Raw genomic sequence first — 20,706 nt, forward strand, 5'->3', positions numbered from 1 at the left:
CGCGTCTTTGTTTAGTGAGCCGTTGTTTGAAGCACACGACCGCATAACATTGGCTGTCAGAAAATTACGGAACCTATTTAGAAAATCACTCAGTCGCTAAATACGAATAATTGATCAATCATTGATTGCAACATCATCCACCATTATTGGACGATGTTGTACAGTGTTGAGCGAGATGGCCAAACGAATGTAACATGTTTGATGCAACACCTGGGCTAATGTAAACATAGTATTAACTAAAGAAAAGAAACGACAACACGGATAAAATATTAATATAGTTGTCACTTACCTCCAGTGACAGATTCAGCAGGGAACACTCCTGCTCCTCCTGCACCGGGGAACCCAGCACCTCCAGGGAATTCCCTTACATCCCCAGGGAAGCTACTGACGATCTTTTCCTGTAAAGGTGAAGCAAACAAAGAGTGGCCTTGGTCTAATACTGGATAATAGAATTAGAAGGGTGTGGGTTTACCCTTTGGCTTAATTAAAGTTTATGGGAACGACAAAGGCGTTTAAAATAATGTGTTTAAAATAAAATCGAAGGGAAAAAGGAACAAAAGAATGACTAAATGAAGGAAGGAACGAACGAAGGAGCGAGCAAAAGAACAAATGAACTAACGAACGAACGAACGAACGAATGAATGAATGAATGAATGAATTGAAATATTGATTATTTTGGTGGCCCTTCTCCCTGTATCTACTCTCTTACCCAGAAATCACTGCAGGTTCGGGAGTCTGTCCCTTTTCCTGACCGTGGGAAATTTGAGTACAAATTTGCTCTGTTTCCTGATCAAATCGTTATTTTGAAATTTAGATTTTATGGAAAGACGAAAACCGCAGCTGACAGCTCTCGCCAAAACATCATTCTAAATGATTCAGATATGAAAACAGGTAGGTATATTTATATGGATATTTATAGACCCTGGCCTGATATGAAAAAAAAAAAAAACTGGTATGAAAAAAAAAGAAGCTTTTGTAATCCTTTCTTGATAGTCAAAAGCTACGAATTAATTTCGCTTTACTCAAACTTTTCTAATTCAAATACCTGTGGTTTATTGATAGACTTCTTTAAATCCAGTAAAGCTTTGTTTTGCTTGTCGATCTGTTTTTACCGCAAAGTTAAGAAAAATCGCTCAACAAACCAAATAAAACAAGGCGACCAAGCCATAATTGTAATACGAAAAGATCTTGAATTCATTTTTGAGGTGCAATTATCGTCGACTGATTTGCCTAGAGTATCTAAGTTGTCTAGAATATCTTCAGTTGCACTTTCGGTGGTATTTACTGCGAGTAATTAAAGGATACTGCCAATCCCCTGTCACACCATTTGATGGCTTCTTCACGTCGACCCAGCTTTTCACAAGCTCTTGCCCCTGCAAAATATTAAAGCTTTTACAAAAATTAAACTTCCAAGCGTTACCTGTACATGCTATATCTGGTTTGTCCCGCAATCTAATTCGTCACATAATCAAAGTAGGTTTCCAATTGATCGGCGCATTACTGGGAGGCTCATAGACTGGGATCGAGAGTAGACTTTTGTTTCACCCTTTGAGAGAAGAGGTATTTTCGTGCAGAAAGAAACGTTAAAATACGTCTCAAGTCGCAATTTTTTTGAGAGGATCGTTGCATTGGAGGGCTTTCTTAACAGCTACTAACAAATTTTATCTATGTCATTTGGGGGATAAGGGAATGGGAGACACTACTTTTGGAATACTGCGGCAGCTAATTGTGCTTTTATTAAAAGCTTTGCGTTGGTTTGGCTTTTCAACTGAAGATTTAAGAGCGGCTTCCCACAAATATCGACCGAAATCAACTTTTGGTGGCACAAGTCAAAAAATCGATTTCGCTCATATTTTGCTCATAGGTAGGCCCTAGTAAGAAACAAAACGGGCTGTAGTTAGTTTTTTCAAATACGGCTTCCTTACGCGTAAACATGCGAAAAACGATTTTCAACTCAGTTGAGCCAAAATCCCCTTCCCGCCGGACGGAATTTTCCTTAACTTTGGCCGGCCGCGTATCAATCCACAGTCTGTCACGGATCTTGAAATAACATCTATTGTTTTTCTAGGTCTTCTTCTTCTGTTCCACAGAAAAACATTCAAAACATAAGTTACTTTTATGCCCGAAACTGATCTAGAACAACATGCTATAAATGCAAATTTTTAACAACCAAATTTTCGAACTTAAATACCGGCAATTTTACCCATGGGCGATAACTTAGATTATCATAAAATTACTTTCTATGGCTTCACTGTGTACTTATCAGTCATAATATCAAAACAAAGGTTTGGGTAAATTATTTTAAGTGACTCGCAGGGCTTCGAATTTATCACCTACCCTGTCGAAAATCTGCATTCGCATTGTAAACAATGGTGTGACATAGCCGGTGACCGCGAACTACGAAAGCCAAAAGAGATTCAAAAACGTGCATTATTTTAATTTTGAGACATAAAGGTAGGGAAACTAAGCTGATACCTTAATTAACAATCCAACATAAGATTTGGGCATCTTCTTTATCTATTTGTACTCGATACAAGCATAATATTAGTGTGTCGACGACGAGTTCATTTTTAGTATTTCATGATCATTTTATGCGCGTTTTAACAAGAATTTAGCATCGAATTCTTCATTAACCCGCACTGGGGTTATATCTGTACTCTTACCCTCTGAATCAAGAGAACTTTGACAAAACAATCCAGTTTACGAATTAATAAACATTTCTATATTTTTCTAATAAACAACTCGCAAGCTACTTTGTTGCGTGACAGCCATGAACCGGAAGTGTCACCATAAAGATTTTTATGTTTCGATGTCTTCTTCTGCCATGATGATTTGAAATTGGGGATAAAGACAATTTTAAGCGACTAGTTTTCGTAACTAATGTCCGTTTGCTTCCATACTTTCGCACGCTAAATAAACACTCAGAAACGAGCACATTATATTCGAAGTCCAACAAAGCATTTTAAATGCCGTCAAATTTGGTCGGTATGTTAATTGTCCCCCTTAACTCATCCACACCTGATAAAGAGGAAACGGTCGACTTCTTTCTGAAGAGAAACGAAAAATAACTAAAACAGAACATTGTGTCAATGTCACGAAGTAGCAATAAGGACATGCTACGGCTCCTATACATTTGGTATTTCTGGGCGTTTTCCGTTTACCAAGATACTCCAGAAATTCCGGTTGGGTTGTAAATGGAACATGCTTTTTTTGGTTCGCTCCACTGAGAAATTTCCGGAAAGAATGGAACTTGTGAAAAGGTAGTCCCGTTTTCCCGTTGGAAACTTTTCCGATGGAACTGCGTGTTCCATTTATGAGTTTCACAAGGTTTGACCAGTTCCAGGCTGTTCACGACCATATCTTCGGTAAGGAAATATGGCGGCTTAAGTTCTACTCCCTCGGTGACTTTCCTATCCTCGAGTAGTACTTTATACGAATGCTCGGTGTGTCATGGCCTGGCTCCAGATTTTCAAACGTTAATTAATCACAACTGGGCCATGTATGTCAATGGTAAGTAGTATTTATCGAAGAAAACATTACATCTCACCCTCGGGTTCTTTGAGTGTTCCGATTATTACCCGCCTTGAAGCCTAAAATTTTGCATCTGCATGTAATTAAACAAGGTCTTTTGTCATTCACCCTTTCACAGCAGCTGTTTCAAGTGCGTGTCGTTGAGGAGCTCTTCCTGTGGCTTGTACTTCTCTGCACAGAGCTTCAATGGTCCCTCAAATCATCCTGGAGTGGCTTTTAAATTCATCAATCGTACTAGAAATACGTGACTCGCAAAACCTCGCGAAGCTGGGGCTGGGTGGAAACCCCTCTTTACTCGTACTGTAGCATCAAATGAGGAGATTAAAAGGGGCATAGGATTATTTTTATGAGCATAGTCTTTTCGTAGTTCCACAGGCTAGTTTGCGGTTGAAAATCTATTTCTGACGCGCCGTAATGTACAACGGGCGTGCAGCGCTGTCGTGTTCGATGAATTTATTTCCGCGGCCACAAACGTGTAATTTCTTCAAAGCAATATTTCACAAAAAAGATTTCTAAAAGAAAGGGAAAATATTCTGGAGAGATAGTTCTGTATCCAGTGAATATTGATGAACATTGCAGTTGAAATTTGATCATGCACGCATATTTTTTCCGATGTATGCAAATTTTGCTCCACACGACGCCAGACAGTCTGACGTCATTCTGCGGTTGAAAATCTATTTCTGACGCGCCGTAATGTACAACGCTGTCGTGTTCGATGAATTTATTTCCGCGGCCACAAACGTGTAATTTCTTCAAAGCAATATTTCACAAAAAAGATTTCTAAAAGAAAGGGAAAATATTCTGGAGAGATAGTTCTGTATCCAGTGAATATTGATGAACATTGCAGTTGAAATTTGATCATGCACGCATATTTTTTCCGATGTATGCAAATTTTGCTCCACACGACGCCAGACAGTCTGACGTCATTCTGCGGTTGAAAATCTATTTCTGACGCGACGTAATGTACAACGGGCGTGCAGCGCTGTCGTGTTCGATGAATTTATTTCCCACGGAAAATTATTTTGCCGCGGCCACAAAACGTGTAATTTCTTCAATTCAGTCTTTCACAAAAACGATTTCTAAAAGAAAGGGAAAAGATTCTGGAGAGATAGTTCTGTATCCAGTGAATATTGATGAACATTGCAGCTGAAATTTGATCATGCACGCATATTTTTTCCGATGTATGCAAATTTTTTTCAGACGACGCCAGACAGTCTGACGTCATTCATACTTTGTTTGCGCACTGTTGCTAGGCAGCCGTGCGGACACCTTGAACGAAATATATATATATACAAACATACATATATATAAATATATTTTTCGCTCGAATTCGCGCGGCTTAGCTCCGCTCGGCCCGGCTCGGCCCGACAAATTTATTAACCTCGCTACGCTCGGGCCTTCGACCCTCGCTTCGCGAGGAATAAAGTTATCTATATCGCGGCAAAATATTTTCATCTTGATTTTGGTGAAGATCGCGTCTCATATAGGTTGCAATCGTCGCCAGGATAGGAATGTCATCATAATTTTTTGAATTCACGCGACTCTCTTTTTCCAAAGACCGACTCTACAATTTCGTTTAACCACAACAACTGTGCCGCCATTTTGTATTTTTTGTGCGGAATACATCGGACGGAGAAGGAAATGGATGGAACATGTGTTAAATGGAACACGTTCTTCACCGATAAACATTTCCCACCGAAATTCTCGGAATTTTCCGGAATCTTTTGGTAAATGGAAAACGCCCGCTGTGTCTACCTTCTCTCCTATTTATCCAGGAATACCGTAAACTGCCTCTTATAAGCCCTGGGGCCCGTTTCTCGAAAGTCCCAGTAACTTACCGGGCCCGATAAGTGTCTTTTGTGATAAATGTTTCTCAACAGATAAGCCCAAATCGTCATCGTCTAGATGTTTCCTGGCGTTGAAAACGTGGTCGAATGGGCAAGAATAAGCTGAACCTCGTTCCCTACATCTTGAAAACCATAACATGACTTGTGCTGGTCAATATTCTTTGTACAGGACAGCAGAGGTACTATCTCCCTGGATCAAACGAACATGGCCCACCAACTATCAACGTAAACGAACAGCAAACTTCCATGCTCGCCGTTTAGTTTACAGTTCCTTACTGTTTCTCTGGTGTAATAATAATTCAATTTATTCATACGTCCAAAAAAGCAACGAGGACGTTCAAAAATCTAATTAGTTAATTACGTTCATCTTCACATAAAGAATATTTCAGGATCAAAAAGCGCAGCAAAATAACATTACTAACTAGAAATACGTGACTCGCAAAACCTCGCGAAGCTGGGGCTGGGTGGAAAGCCCTCTTTCGTGTTGTAGCATCAAATGAGGAGATTAAAAGGTTTCTGAACATAGCAACTATTTTGATGAGCATGGTCTTTTCGTAGTTCCACAGGCTAGTTTGCGGTTAAACACGGAGCGATCCTATAAGACCAGGCTGAACAGTTCAGACTGTCAATCAAAAATCCCAAACGCGCGTATCGGATTGGTTGATTACCAAAGGTCTTATTTTAGCACGTTCAAGTTCCCGCAACTTTGATTCGAAAGGACGTGACGAGTTGGCGGAAAAGCTGTTTTACTTCGAATTATTTTGTTCAAAATCAATCCAACGAATATGGCTACAGGAGAAGAATTTAGAAAGTTAAGTTATCCGTCTATTTTGAGATCGGAAATTCATTTATCGGCTGGTAAAATCTTATCCTTTCGAGATATTTCCGAAATGATTAGGATAAAGTTCGTAAACAAACTCTGTCTCGAAATAGGTTGTTCTTCTGAAACCGGCTTCCGAGGTGGAATCGCTTCGATCCTTTGTGTCGTTTAGTGGGGGAGGGCTAAGTAAAGACACAAAGTCGCAGAAGCGAAGTCTAGAAGAAACAACGGAGCGGGCAACGGAGGAGAAAAGTAAGTGTCTCAAGCGGCGAGCGATTATGCAAATATGCATGATCAGGTACGAAATGTGTTTAGATGTTTTTATTTTTGACTTGTGCATAGAAGTTTAGAATTTATTACTGCCACTTCCAGCGGATTAGTAGAGTTAGTTTTCACGTACGTGATCGATAGATACACAAGCGGTAATGAACTTGAACCCAACATGACGACTCGAGCGGCCGTTTAGCGGAAAACATCTGCCAAATTTTGAAAATCCCGCAAGTTTTGGCGAACAACACAGACTCGTTTTGGTTATTGGCATGTTCAGATGGAGGGATACAGATGTCCAGTTCGTCGCAGGCTTCAGTTTATATTTGGTTTCGATCTTTGTACTGTGTATTTGGTAGAAGGATTTCGAATTTCGAGGTATAAAGTTTCGTATAATCTTTCGATTGCGGCAACGAAACTTGATTATTTCCGTTATTATCGTTAATCTCGCTAATTTCTGGTGTTTTACAAGATATATAGTTAGCGTTTAGCTTATTTTTATTGATAAATCGATTCCCTCTTCGATTTTAAAAACGATAGTTCTTCTCTCTTTTTTCCTCGACCGTTACCGACGTCATCCACCATTATACTGATCCATTTGGAAGCCAACAAAGCGCTTCAAAGGGGGCGTGTCCTTCCCTTTTATAGGATCGCTCCGTGTTTAAAAATCAATTTCTGACGCGGTGAAATGTACAACGGGCGTGCAGCGCTGTCGTGTTCGATGAATTTATTTCCCACGGAAAATTATTTTACCGCGGCCACAAAACGTGTAATTTCTTCAATGCAATCTTTCACAAAAAAAGATTTCTAAAAGAAAGGGAAAAGATTCTGGAGGGATAGTTCTGTATCCAGTGAATATTGATGAACATTGCAGTTGAAATTTGATCATGCACGCATATTTTTTCCGATGTATGCAAATTTTTTTCAGACGACGCCAGACAGTCTGACGTCATTCAAGTGCGGACACCTTCAAAGATATAAACATATATACGCACATATATACGCACATATATATATATATAAATATATTTTTCGCTCGAATTCGCGCGGCTTAGCTCCGCTCGGGCCGGCTCGGCCCGACAAATTTATTAACCTCGCTTCGCGAGGAATAACACGAGTATTGACCACTATCTTGGTTTCATTGTTACGGCCTTTATTGTTATTACTTTTTCCTTTAGAAACGTTCAGAATTCTGTCCTGTTTTTTTTTTGTTTTTTTTTTTTGGTTGTTGTTGTTGTCGTTGAGTGTGCGTGTGCTTTTTTTTTGCAAATTTAATTAATAAACTAAATCACGCAGTTTTCGCATCTATAATTCACTAATCACGACCTCTCATTTTTAGATGTATGAAGATTGGAAAACTCTATAGACAATGTTTTTAAAAACGGAGATGGACCCTTTATGCTATTTCTCTTCCCTTTCTTTATTTACAGAGATCTAAAAAACTCGCTCATGATCAACGGACGAGGGAAACAAACATTACTTCGAACGTATATTTCACGCAAACGATGCAGTTTAACATAACAGTCGAAACTTTTAATCAGGTTAATGTAGTTCAAATCTGCTGCGTTTTACCTATTTCTAGTTTAATTTATTCATGGCAGTGATAAAGAAAGAGGAAAATAAATTTTCCAATTATTTGTTTTAACACAATAATATTACACAATAACGAACTGGACTCCGCATCAGAGCGAACGGATACTCTGAAATTTCCAGTTATGAAACGCAGCCGAAATATATATTTGTCCGTAACGCTACCGAACTTTTGATCCAAAGATTTTTCTACTGCGAATGAAAAATGCTTCCTTTTAAATGTCGCTTCATTTTTTTTCCAAAAGGAAAAAATATTTGTACCCGTGACAGTGTGTCACGCCATCTTTTTTACGCTTCGATCGCCAAATCTCAAGAAAATGCCGATAAATCTGAAGCCTAGCGGGTCATTTATTTTCATTTACCCAGAGTTTTGTTTTTATATTATAATTAATAGGTATACAGTGAAGCCATAGAAAGTCATTATAGGGAAATCTAAGTTATCGCCCGTGGGTAAAATTGGCAATGTTTTAGTGCTAAAATGTAGTTGCTGAAAATTTGCATTTATAGCATGCTTTTCTAAACCTATTTCGGACGTAAAAGTAACTTAGGTTTTAAATGTTTTTCCGTGAAACAGAAGAAGAAGACCTAATAGAGCAATAAATGCCATTTGAAGGTTAGTAACAGTCTGTGGATTGATACGCGACCCGTCGAAAGTTAAGGAAAATTCCATCCCGCCGAAAGCGGATTTTGAGCTCAACTGAGACAAAATCGTTTTTCGCATAATTACGCGAAAGGAAGCGGTATTTGGAAAAACTAACTACAGCTAAGTTTGTTTCTCACTAGGGACTACCTATGAGCAAAATATGAACAAAATCGATTTTTTGACTTGTGCCACCACTTGGTCGATATTTGTGGAAAGTCGCTCTTAAACAGCACTGACTGGAATCCGAACCTGTGTAAACTACCGTAAAGTTCCGATAGTAGCGACCCTCGTTACTTTCGGAATTAGCAGCGTTTGGGGCTCGTTACTTTCGGAGAGTCGTTACTTTCGGGGGGTCGTTATTTTCGGGGAACAAAAACCATGAAATAAGCTAGCGCTAGCTCTTTTCTCCGAAATGAAAAATTATGTGATTCGCGCAGAGCTCAAACAACAGACAGAATTAACGCCACTACCCATTTCTGGTAGCAGGGACAGTGAAATAAACATCGATCATCTACCGGACTACCGCATGAATGAATCAGCCGATGTAAAATCGAATTCTTCTCTGACTCAGGGGAGGAAAGATAAACTCGGTGCTTTTAGTCCATGACACACCAATAGGTTTTATACTGCAGTATATATAGAGTTTTCAGTTTTAATTTGAAGAAACGTTCCTGTTGTTAATTAATACGAAATTCTAGTTTTGCACTTTACGCCAACAGTGAACTGATGTCAAGGACGAATGATGGCTTCGTTGTTGTAAAGTGCCTTATCGTGATAAATTTGTCCATGCACGAAGATATTAGTATTGTACATTAAAAATTTGACTATGGATTGGAAAACAATAGAGGCATTCGGTATTTATATAAAGTAATTAAAAAAAAACTTGCATGGTCTCGCTTACTTTTTGTGGACTCGCTACTTTCGGGGGGATCGTTACTTTCGGGGGCTCGCTATTTTCGGGATTTATTAATAGCCACAAAGTTTTAACGTTACTTTCGGGGGGTCGTTACTTTCGAAGGGTCGTTACTATCGGAACTTTACGGGTAAGTCCTTTGAGCTGTAAAGATCTATGCGCAAAGGACCGGTCAACTTCATTTAGCTGACCAGATAATACGTCTCACCTCTTTCGATGGCTTTAATGTAAGTTGGTTGTAAGTCAATGGCAGCTTTTGCATCATCTATTGTCTCTTGGTATTTTCCTTAAAACAAGAAATAGGACTTTTACAAACGAGTGTGGTTGACATAACGTAAGCGACCGTTTCTTTCTTTCTTTGGTGCCCTGGGATAACTGTATCTTCAAAACCAACAGCACAAGTATTAAAGACTAACTCAAGGCGTTCCACCGAGCTGGGACTTGGAACGGGTGCTGTGATGATGGGAAAAATTAAAAATGAACATGATGGCGGTTTTGGTTTTGTATTCAAGTAGGATTTTTAACAGGAGAAATTGCGACGAAGACCACTTACCCTGATAGAAATTTGCTGTTGCTCTGTTGCTGTACAGTTTGGCATTCAGTTCGTCATCTTTGCATTTCACGTTTATTCCTTCAGTGTAGAAGTTCACGGCATTGTAAAAGTCTCGTTTACGGTAGCTCTCATTACCCTCTTCCTTGTAAACCTCCACTATCGCTAATTAAAACAAAACGATCCAGTTGATGAAGATAACGTCATGGTTTACATTTTGCTTCAGTAGCATATATATCTAATTATCAAACAACGAGCTACTGGCACAAATAGACACCTACATAAATTAACAAACAACACACCACTCTTCGTAATCAGTGTAAATATAAGTGTTACATGTTGAATATTCTGAGATATTTTAGTTTTTAAAAAAGCAAAGAATGTATCGTTACGAGGCAAGGGCTGCCACCCAGCCATACATTCTTGGTAAAATCTTGATACTTTTAACGCTTGTTCCTAAAAATCAATAACATGCCAACATCTTCTGATTTAAATAGACCATTTATCTATGGCTAGTCTTGTCATTTATGCTAATGTTTGCTAAGGAGGCTTAAAATACGAACAAAAATCCCCTAAACTAGGACAAAGCAGAAAATATTATCATCGTCTTTAATAAGTCAGTAAGGCCAGTGAGACATTATATCACGGACTGATTTCATATACGGTGTAACATTATCAAAACCTTCCGTAATAAACCCAATTCCTCCTATTAACTAGAGCAGGTAATTCCTCAATTCTCTCAAGGATAATCGATAATCGAAAAAGTCGCCTTTTGCGAGGAGACTCAGGGCGCATCTGCTTTCGTGTAATCTCGCGGCATCGAGAGTTTTTGGCGTGCGCTCGCGGTTTTGGTTGCTCTCCTATCCCTGGTCTGAGAAATAAAACAACAGAACACGAAGAGTTTCGTCACGCGTGGGCCTTAATTCAAGCTTTAATTACTTTTTAGTCTTCAGTTCAAAAGCGTCGCTTTTAGAACGATTCATACTGCAGTGACTAAATTACCCTGACAAACTGACACGCTATAACGGAAGTTCAGGGCAAAACATTCACAATGTTACATAACTAAAAATAGTTGAAAATAGATAAATTATACTGCACCTGAAGATAAAAAACCAACACAAGGCACGTTTATTTTTCACATTCTACTGTGCTTAGCACGTTTTACTGCTGTTGTCAGTTACTCTATTTTGAACTTGGCTCATCAGCTCGATATGAATAATTTTGCATTTTAGATCCATCCCTTGTGAAAATTTTTCCGAGATCTCGCCGAGATCTCGGCGCGTTTTTGGCCGCCGAGATTCCGAGATCTCGCCAAATCTCGGCGGCCAAAAACGCGGAGAGATTGGTGGCGAGATCTCGGTGAGATGAGAATTTCGACGGCCAAACAAATGCGGCGAGGAATCCCTGGCGGGATCTCGGCGAGCGAGCATCCACAGCGGTGTACTGAAAATTTGATCGTCAGACGTGAAAGTAAAGCTTTTTGGTTTGAAATTCTTAATCAGCGGAATAACATTGGAAGGATACTCATAACCGAACTACGTTCTCAAGACGCCCCTAAGCATTTTCCACGAAAAAGTGAATATATAACTTCTGTAAGTAAACAACCACTTACTTTCTACCGTATCATTTGAATCATTACGGCTGGGAAATCTGGACAAAAGAGCGAAACTAAGCGGTAAGCTTATGATGTAAATGAATTATGCCAACTAACATATAGAAGTTGTGAATCACCAACAATTTATTTCAAAAATTTTACCTTCGAGGTTTCAAGTTATAAAGATGAAATCGTTCGTGTAGCTAATTACCGTCTTTGTGAAAGCTTCTATCGATTTCTAAACAAACTCTTTTACTCTCAGTGTTTCTTTAAGATATTAAGTTAGATGAAATACGGATAAATAATATAAGAAACTAACCTCTTTCTCAATCAAGAGATACAAGGCTGTGGAAGAAAGCCATTAAAATCTCAATTCTCGCGCAAACTTGATGGTCACTTCCACTGAGTTGATTATAGCTAACGAGCTTGAACATCCCTTTAGCAAATTTTAAGTCCTCCTTCTCCAGCGCCTTAATTATCCAGGACATTCCGTATTCCGTAAAAAATGTGCGGTGACTGAGTTCATAGTGTGCAGTTCAGTTTAGTTATGTTAGTTCGGGTACCGTAGTTTGTTAACTTAATCAGCATCATTTTAGTTGACCAGTGCTCATCATATCCCTTGTGTGCTATTCTCCGGTTGACCACAGGTTCTTTTATCATGATTTCCAGCCATAAACGAATGGTTAACTTGTCATGAAGCTTAACTTTTCATATTTTCTGCGGTTTAACGAGGTGGATTAATTTTTGTGGCCTCGCAAACCTCAAATTTCAGTCAAACTTTTTTTTAACTTACGCGAGCATCGCCGGGTGGCGTGATTGAATTAACCAATCACATCGCCCAATTCACGTTGTTGTTGGGGACTTTCGCGCCATTTGTCAAGTGGCAAGCCGCGGAGACGGCAAGTTGTTTACGAGGATTGAGAGACAGATTGTGAGGGAAAAGAGCACAATCAAAAAATGTCGACAACGGAAGACAGTGTAATGAAAAGGGAAAGAACGCGTTTTCAAAAATTGTGCTACCTGTACCGAAAAATCGTTCGCAGCAGGCATTACGACATGACTGAAACGGCCTTTTGAGGGACAAAAATCGCTTAAAAAGGTGAGTTAAAGATTTAGACAATAAAACGATAAGATTATCAGGTCAATGAATTCATTTTATGATAGTAAATAAGCCTGTTAACGAGCGTCCGGTATGAGCAGCGTTCTTCTCACTTTTATCTTAAGACGCGCACTTAATATTAATCTGCCGAAGCGCGATCTCGGCCAACAATTTAAATCAATTTAATAATTGAAGCTCATCAGTTTCCAGTTATAGCATGAAAAAAATGAAAGCAAACATTATTTTCACCGAGGGTTAAGCTGAAGTTTTAACTCATTCAACCTCATAACTTAATCTTTACCACTGAAGAGTTCACATGTCTTCGTTTCGAATCTGGCGAAGATCGCGGTTTATTATATATGTACTGAGATTTACTGCAAAATGAATTGTCAAATAAAAATGATGCGTTGCAAAGTACACGCAATCTGATTGGTTGTACGATTTTTCTCACTAGTGAAAAATATCGTATGACCAATCACAAGCCGCAGACGAAAGTTTTCACTAGTGACAAAAATCGTATCGGTTTTCCCGCCTTTCACTGACGGCGTCACTAGCCAAAAGGAAAACCATGGCGTCTTCTTCGAGCAATTCAAGGTTTGCAGATATAACTTCAGTAGAGGAATTTATTGAAGGACAAGAAAACGAAAACACCAGGAAGAAAACTGAACAGAATGTTGCTTTGCTTAAGGAATTTTTGAGGCTAAAAGACGAGTCAAGGCCTGTAGAAGAAATTCCCCCACGCGAACTGAGTTCATTCATCAGCGAATTTATCATTACAGTAAGAAAGAAAGAAAACAACGAAGATTACGAACCCGTTTCCTTGCGTGCTATGATGGCCAGTTTTGAACGGTATTTAAAGAAGAAGAATTACGGCTACAGCATTATGAGAGACGTCGAGTTTGAAAAAGCACGAACGGCATAAAATCAAAGCAAAGAGATCTCAAGAAGAAAGGCAAAGGCGATAAACCATACGCTTCAGTTCCCCTCACAGAAGACGACATAAAACTGCTGTATGACAAAGGATTGTTAGGAAAGTCAACTCCTGAGGCTCTACTGAATACAGCTTGGTTCAACAACACAGTCTATTTCGGTCTCCGTGGTTGTAAGGAACACAGAGACATGTGTTGGGGCGATGTGCAACTACGCCAAACTACAAATGGCGAGGAATTTTTAGAGTATACTGAGAGACAAACTAAGACTCGAACCGGAGAAAATCCCAGAGATGTCAGGCAAATAAAACCAAAAATGTTTTCGGTTCAGGGAAGTGAAAGAGATCCCGTCACTGTTTACAAATTCTACGCGGAGAAAAGGCCGTCGGAAATTAACGACAACAACGCGCCATTTTATCTAGCAGTAAATAACTGTAAAAAACAAGATTCTTCTAAACCATGGTTTAAAAAGTCAGCCGTTGGCGTGAACAAGCTGAATTCGTTAATGAAAAAAATGGCAGAAAAGGCCGGGCTGGGGCCCAATGTAAAGAACCATAGCGGTCGCAAAACAATGATCCAAACTTTAACAAACAACGACATCCCAGCGACAGATATTATTCAACTGTCGGTGTGACAAATTATTCTGTAGTTTCTGAAAAACAGCAAGTAAAAATGTCTCGTACTTTAAGTGAACTGATGTCCGGGAATGTGCATAAGTTAGAGAAAACTAGTTCATCTCAAGTTGGAGAATGCTCCACTGATCCTTCAGCTAGCTCAGCGGGTCGCTCGGCGGCAGATCATCACCAACAAGCGTCATCATGTCGCTTTTCACGGGCGCTGTTATTCATGGAGGTCAATTCAGCATTTCTATTAACAGCCTCAATCAATTCCCGAAGTTGGCAATCCAAGAAGTTGAGGTGAAGTCTTCTCCAAAGAGGTACAAAAGGCTAAAAGTACTGGATTCTGACTCTAATTAGAATGCATGCATTACTATAATTAGATTTACAAAACAGTCAACTTTTTCAAATTTTATATAGTTTTGCACGGCGATATTTAAAGCTGAAAATTTTCATTGTCATTTAAAGTTAAAGAATCGTTTAAAAGTAGACTTTGTTCCACTTTCTTCAGAGTCATTGAATAACTTTAATGTTGATAGGAATTTTTGTACGTTTAGTTTGCTCGAATAAAATCATTCGCAACTCGTTGTGGTCTTTGTGTTGATTTCACCGCGCAATTGATAGTTGTTAACATTATTTTGTAATATCTCAGTACATATATAATAAACAAATTACCTCATGGTTGGTTCGCTTGTACGATTTTTATTCACTCGTTGTAAAGAATCGCACACTCACTCGTTCGCTGCGCTCACTCGTTCGTTTGCGATTCTACACAACTCGTGAATAAAAATCGTACGCACTCACCAACCATGAAGTAATCTCTATGTCTTGTCGAGATCGTGGTTGTCTCGGCAAGATTTTGGTTTTCTCGCCGAGATCGCATTTGTCTCGGCGAATCTCGCCGAGATGGAAGACGCAACCGCAATCTCGGCGAGATCTCGCTCAAGTTTTTCGCCCTCTAAAAATCTCGCCGAGATCTCGGTTACCTCGCCGAGATCCTGGAGATCCGGCTCGCCTCCCTCGGCGAGATCTCGCTGAAAGTTTTGCCCTCTAAAAATCACGCCGAGAATTACTGAAATCTCGCCGAGATCTCGGTCAACTCGGCGAGATCTCGCCAATCTCGGCGAGATCTCGCTGAAATTTTTACAAGGGATTAAAAATAAATATTTTCCTCGCGTCAACAATGGCTTGACAAATCTTTCCACTCTCTTATAACATGGCAAACGTTATAGTTTTTCTTACCTATTAAAGTGTCATTGTCAAAATCAAGTTTTCCTTCTTCAGAATCAGGTGGTGTGACGTCACTCTCATTCTTGGCTTCCTCTGCACTCCCCGCCATGAATGACGGGAAAATGGCAAACGTAACTCAGTCTAAGTTCTCTCTAAGATAAAAAACAACTGTAAGTCATTCTGTGTTCATTACTTTTAATATCAAAAAGGATTATTTCATTCAAAGAACTTTCATCACAGTTGATGTTTCTTTCTGTAACTCACTCTTATTATCAGAATTCAAAATTTGTCTTCCTTTCTTAGTCGTCCTTGTTCTTTTAATCCTTAAATCATTCGGCAAGGAGACTGCACTTTCTCTGCAAATGCTTATTGTGGGAACCAAAGACTGTTTACCAAAATGAATCTAGACTGAAAATAAATACAAATCTTGTTTAACTCTGTGCCAATTTATAGTACCAACAACTCTAACAATAGTACAAGGAAAATATATATAATAAGCATGGGTATTATATAATCATAAAACTAGATTGATAATGACAAGAAGGGTCACTATGGCTCTTTGTCCTGCTACAACATAGCCAAAGAAATTTATGAACATCTATAAAAGTTGACAATTTGTGATCCCTAGACCCAAGCACGCATATAAGGGGACTCCTTATGGTCTGTTTACATGAAGGGAAGATGACTGCACCAGGCAGATCATCCAACTTAGTGCCACGTGTTTGCCACGTGTTTTCTACATCTGTGGTACCAGGAAGCTCAAAGCCATGTAGGACGCCTCTAGCACGTTATAAGGATAATCCTAGATGCACCTAAGAAAGACTAAAAGATGGACAACTATTGCACCACTACAGGCTTGGATAAATCAGCTAACCCGGGCATTTTTTTTGCTGGCTCCCAATGTCAAAATCTGAACTTAACACCGCAACAGACTGGTCACTCACTCATCCTCTTCCCCAGGACATAATTTCACAGTTTGTAAGGAGTTGTTCAGCAAACAGAATATGGGAGGCCATAACATAAGTATAAGTATTGCCTGTCCCTGAGAGACTTGTTACATTAATTCAAACCAGTTTGACTTTATTTTATCACGGGCTGGTGAGGCTACACTGGTAGCTCTCGCCTGAAATATGAAAAAAAGCCTTTCTTTCACGTCAGTTTCTGCGAAGGGCGGCCATTTTGAAACTGTTCGGAACTCGACGCGTGTCGGAATTTCCCGAGGATTTCCGAAACTTACAACTTGGTGCCATACCTTATGACAGGCGATCGAGCCTAACTTATTCAAAATGACTGCCGCTAGCGGAACAGACACGAACTGTACTTTTATATTTTAATCTTAGATAGGCCAGGATATAACTAAAATCACTGTATAGTTTTTTCGGTGAAATATCCCTTTATTTTAAAGAAAAATGCAAATAACGAAAATCCGTTAAAATCGTCATTTAAGGCGCTAAATTATTACACGGGTTTGAGAGCCTCGCGTGCAAAAACAAATAAAACAAAACTCTCAAATATTTTTTTACAATCTCTAAATATCTGTTGGAATGATTTTGGGAAACATTGCGTCGTTTTGTGTATGCGCCTGTCCGTAAAAATCAAACATATCGCGGCAAGGGTGGAAAATTCGATTTCTTTCATATTACTTATATTAGATAGGCTAGGATATAATAAAATAAAAGTATAGTTTTTGTCGAGCCATTGAAGTATGCGTCTACTGAAACCCTTATGACTTGTATGTAAAACCTGACACTAATATGCTTAGTGTTTTGTTCAGGAGCTAATTTTCTCAAGGACTGTTCTTCAAGATACCAAGTTGTTGGAGTTAAAAAGTACGTTAAGACTTAATAAACAAGAGAACCCATACCAGACATTCCTGCTGAGGGTTGTCTGGCAAATTGACAATTTTTAATCATTAATGTCTTCCCTAATTTACTTTCACTTTCTGATTTGCAAGAGCACTGCACTTCGTGGGGTATAAATGTAGCTAAAGATTGACTGAAAATAACGAACGTATTGAAATAGTTACTGTAGAAAATTCAATTTCATAGCTAACACGGAAAGATGTGTAGAGTAATGCTGCAGGGGGTGCACAACACACCTTGGAGTCAAACAACTTATCTTACTTACTTACTGATGATGTATCATGAAGACATGTTTGGACATAACAAAAATTGTGAATAGAGTCACTGGAAAATGAAGCTTCAATCGAATTTTAACCAGGTCATGAATGGCTGATCGTACAAACGACTGATCTAAGCTGTTGCCACAACTGAATTCCCACCCAGAGCTGCACTAAGCCATAAGTGGTATGAAACATTAACGAGAGGTTTACCGGCTGCATGGTTTAAAGAGATGGTAATTCAGTGAAGAAGATGATCGGACTTTCTAAATTGTTTCTCAAGACTAAATGCTTTACGAAGCAAAAACGTTAAACCAACAAAGCGTGACATACAAGAAGCAGCAAATAAAACCCCTTAGATATGCGTCATTTTTGTTAAATGAAAACATAAGGCTAGGGCTAGTTCCCAAGTTTAGAATTTTTGAATAAGTTTAAATGTTAATTAGTTTCAGTTTCTAGTGTGCAAGAATTAAGAACAATGCACTTCTTGACGTATTTCTGAACCTCTGCCTTAATTGAAAACTACCCTGCAACCCAGAAAATCTTACAAATAAAAATTTAGCTTAATACGGGAGCCATAATCAGGGATTAACAATCATGATTATAATCAGGGATTAATAATCATGATTAATCAGGGATTAATAATCATGATTATGGCTCCTGGATTAATATTAAGTAATTCCTAGTTTATACAATTATCAACATTAATTTGCTGTTGAAGAAACACCTGACTGCATCGCTGGAATGGGTTTTACTTCAAGCTTAGTAAGCATCTCTTAGCTAAGATGTCGTTTCAGTCAATAAATAACAATTCACTTAATGATTCTGTTGTGAAACCACACCTTTTAGCTCTGGCGTAGGCCTTTTATTAGAAGTAAAGATCCTACAAACATAAACCAGACAAACAAAGTTATCATTAATCATCTAATTCGGTCACATTAACATGCTGCTAAAGCAACATAGGAGCACTCGAATTTTTTTTTCCGAGTATGCCTGTGTCACTTTCTGGAATAATACATCACTCTCATGTTGTTGTTTAGTTTGGCAGCCATTAAGTGCAACTATTAACTATTATTGACTTGACTTAACACAGTTCTTTGTTGTCAGTCTACGAGTCGTAAGATGACGATGTAATGTAATTCCATTGAGCACTTAAACCTTAAAACAGTTAAAGGAACGATCCTGGACTCCGCTGCATCGTTGGTTCAATTGTACGCGAGAATACGGAAGCACGTATAACTATTACGATTCTTAAACGATGAACATCAAGTAATAGGAGCCATGATCCATTAAACGTCTTTTTCAACATAATTAGTAGTGATTGGAAGCGATTTTTCCATCGTTTAGGTTGCTTAAGGTACGCCAATTGAGTATTCATGATCACCATTTTCGTATCCAAATAAGACTTGCGAGGAAATAATAAACCATATACATATCAATATCTACCAACAAAACACAATCGATGTACCACTACACCCTTCTTAATTACATAACTCGACTACGCTAATAGCGTTAATTTACTACTTATTACTCACCACTCATTAGAAACCCTTTTAGGAAAGAAGCAGCAAAGTAATTTGCAATATACCAAGGATACTAGCCTCTGGAATACTGAAGCGAAATGTTGTTTCTAAGTACATGAACAATTGCTGAATTGTTATATCTTCCACCAATCAAAGCGCCCGAAGTTGCATATAATTAAGAACTTTTATTCGGTGCCAAATGAAGTTTAAATTGCTTATAATCTCCATCATGAATATTATTTAGAGTTCGTAGCCTAGATCAAAACAAACGGCTGGGTTCAATCAGATATAAACCGCAGGTCATGAATGGCTGATTCTTTATACTGAACACTGTTTCAAAAGAATCTGGAATGCATCAAAACAATCTGGAATGAGAAAGTTTCGTGTTTTTAGGAAAATATCTTAAATTGCAGATACTTTCTCAGAACTCAGAAAGTTTCTGGTAATTGACCAATCAAAATCCACAGAGCATTCAACCGTGACGACGGCTAATTATACCGAGACAATCAGAAAGTATCTGAATCTTTCGAAAGTTTCTCAATATACAGAAAGTTTCTGTGAACACTGACCAATGAGAGTGAGAGTTAAAAATACCAGCAGATTACTCATCTTAAAATGTTAAGCTGCCTCTACAAGAAGTTACCAGAATTATTTTCAGTAACACGTGGCGTTCCATCCTAGTAACAACTAAAAAACGTTTGAACTATTTGAAAGTAATTTATCATCAGACTAAAATCAAGGCCTTCTTAGCGACTTCATATCTGGGTGATAAATCTTCACAGAAGGTGTCAAGTCTTTCATGATTCAACTGTTGTGTCTATTCCTCCTGAGAAGACAAGTCGCATTTCAACAAAATTGATTCAGTCAATCGACCGGCTTCGGATCGAAACTAACGGCGATGAACTTCAGGAATCGGTCGATGAAATATGATAGCAGACCGTTTCGCGTTCACAGCGATAATTTCGTCTTTTAATGAGATTACAAACATCGCGCCGGTCGGCCAGCATACGCTTTCCATCACCGGAGAATCGCCGAGTAATCGTGGAGTGTTTTGACATAGTTTCACATATGGATGTTTTAAACGCGGAGCACAGAAAGTTTCTGTGTACATCAACAGAAAACGGAAAGTTTCCGTTCTGAGGTAAAAATTGTCGCTTAACGATAGTCACGGATGCATTGCAAAGCCGTTTTCCTTTCGATTACCTTGAATTTTTTTCGAATAACCCAACCAACAAAATAACGCACTTTTGTCTTAAACCATATTAAATAGCTATCAGAAAGCGAAACAGACATTTAAGGGATCCGCATTGTTCTGTTTGTGTTGCTCCGAATGCAATGTAAATAAAGACGCCGTGATAGATATGTTTCACCCCCGGCCCCGATGCTTCGAAATATCCAACGCGCCGACCAGTTATTCCATCGTTACGATGAAAA

The 20,706-nt window shown here is 38.8% G+C and overlaps 3 protein-coding genes and 1 pseudogene across 6 annotated transcripts in view; 1 reads left to right on the plus strand and 3 right to left on the minus strand.

Moving 5' to 3' along the window:
* LOC146450202 (uncharacterized) overlaps window positions 1–20,706 on the minus strand; it is a 187,519-nt gene that overhangs the window by 120,837 nt on the left and 45,976 nt on the right. For 2 of the 4 annotated variants that reach the window (XM_085100623.1, XM_085100620.1), the window contains exons 2-7: window positions 15,643–15,782; window positions 10,165–10,326; window positions 9,820–9,897; window positions 1,306–1,373; window positions 1,046–1,102; window positions 290–398 (exon numbers count right to left, since the gene is read on the minus strand). In XM_085100623.1, the coding sequence (XP_084956749.1) occupies window positions 290–398; window positions 1,046–1,102; window positions 1,306–1,373; window positions 9,820–9,897; window positions 10,165–10,326; window positions 15,643–15,739 (571 nt within the window). In that variant the 5' untranslated portion in view covers window positions 15,740–15,782. Of the gene's footprint in view, window positions 1–289; window positions 399–1,045; window positions 1,103–1,305; window positions 1,374–9,819; window positions 9,898–10,164; window positions 10,327–15,642; window positions 15,783–15,894; window positions 15,947–18,589; window positions 18,633–20,706 lie in introns of those variants that run through there. The other 2 variants (XM_085100621.1, XM_085100622.1) reach the window with 2 other exon arrangements.
* The window catches only part of LOC146450209 (DNA replication licensing factor mcm2-like), an 80,625-nt gene that overhangs the window by 35,471 nt on the left and 24,448 nt on the right, over window positions 1–20,706 (minus strand). The gene's annotated exons all lie outside the window — the stretch shown is intronic.
* The window catches only part of LOC146450212 (uncharacterized), an 83,134-nt gene that overhangs the window by 16,459 nt on the left and 45,969 nt on the right, over window positions 1–20,706 (minus strand). The window lies entirely within an intron of this gene.
* Window positions 13,265–14,987, plus strand: LOC146450213 (uncharacterized protein KIAA1958-like; annotated as a pseudogene).

This window comes from Pavona decussata, unplaced genomic scaffold (assembly GCF_977016875.1).
Source record: "Pavona decussata unplaced genomic scaffold, jaPavDecu1.1 SCAFFOLD_481, whole genome shotgun sequence".
NCBI lineage: Eukaryota > Metazoa > Cnidaria > Anthozoa > Scleractinia > Agariciidae > Pavona > Pavona decussata.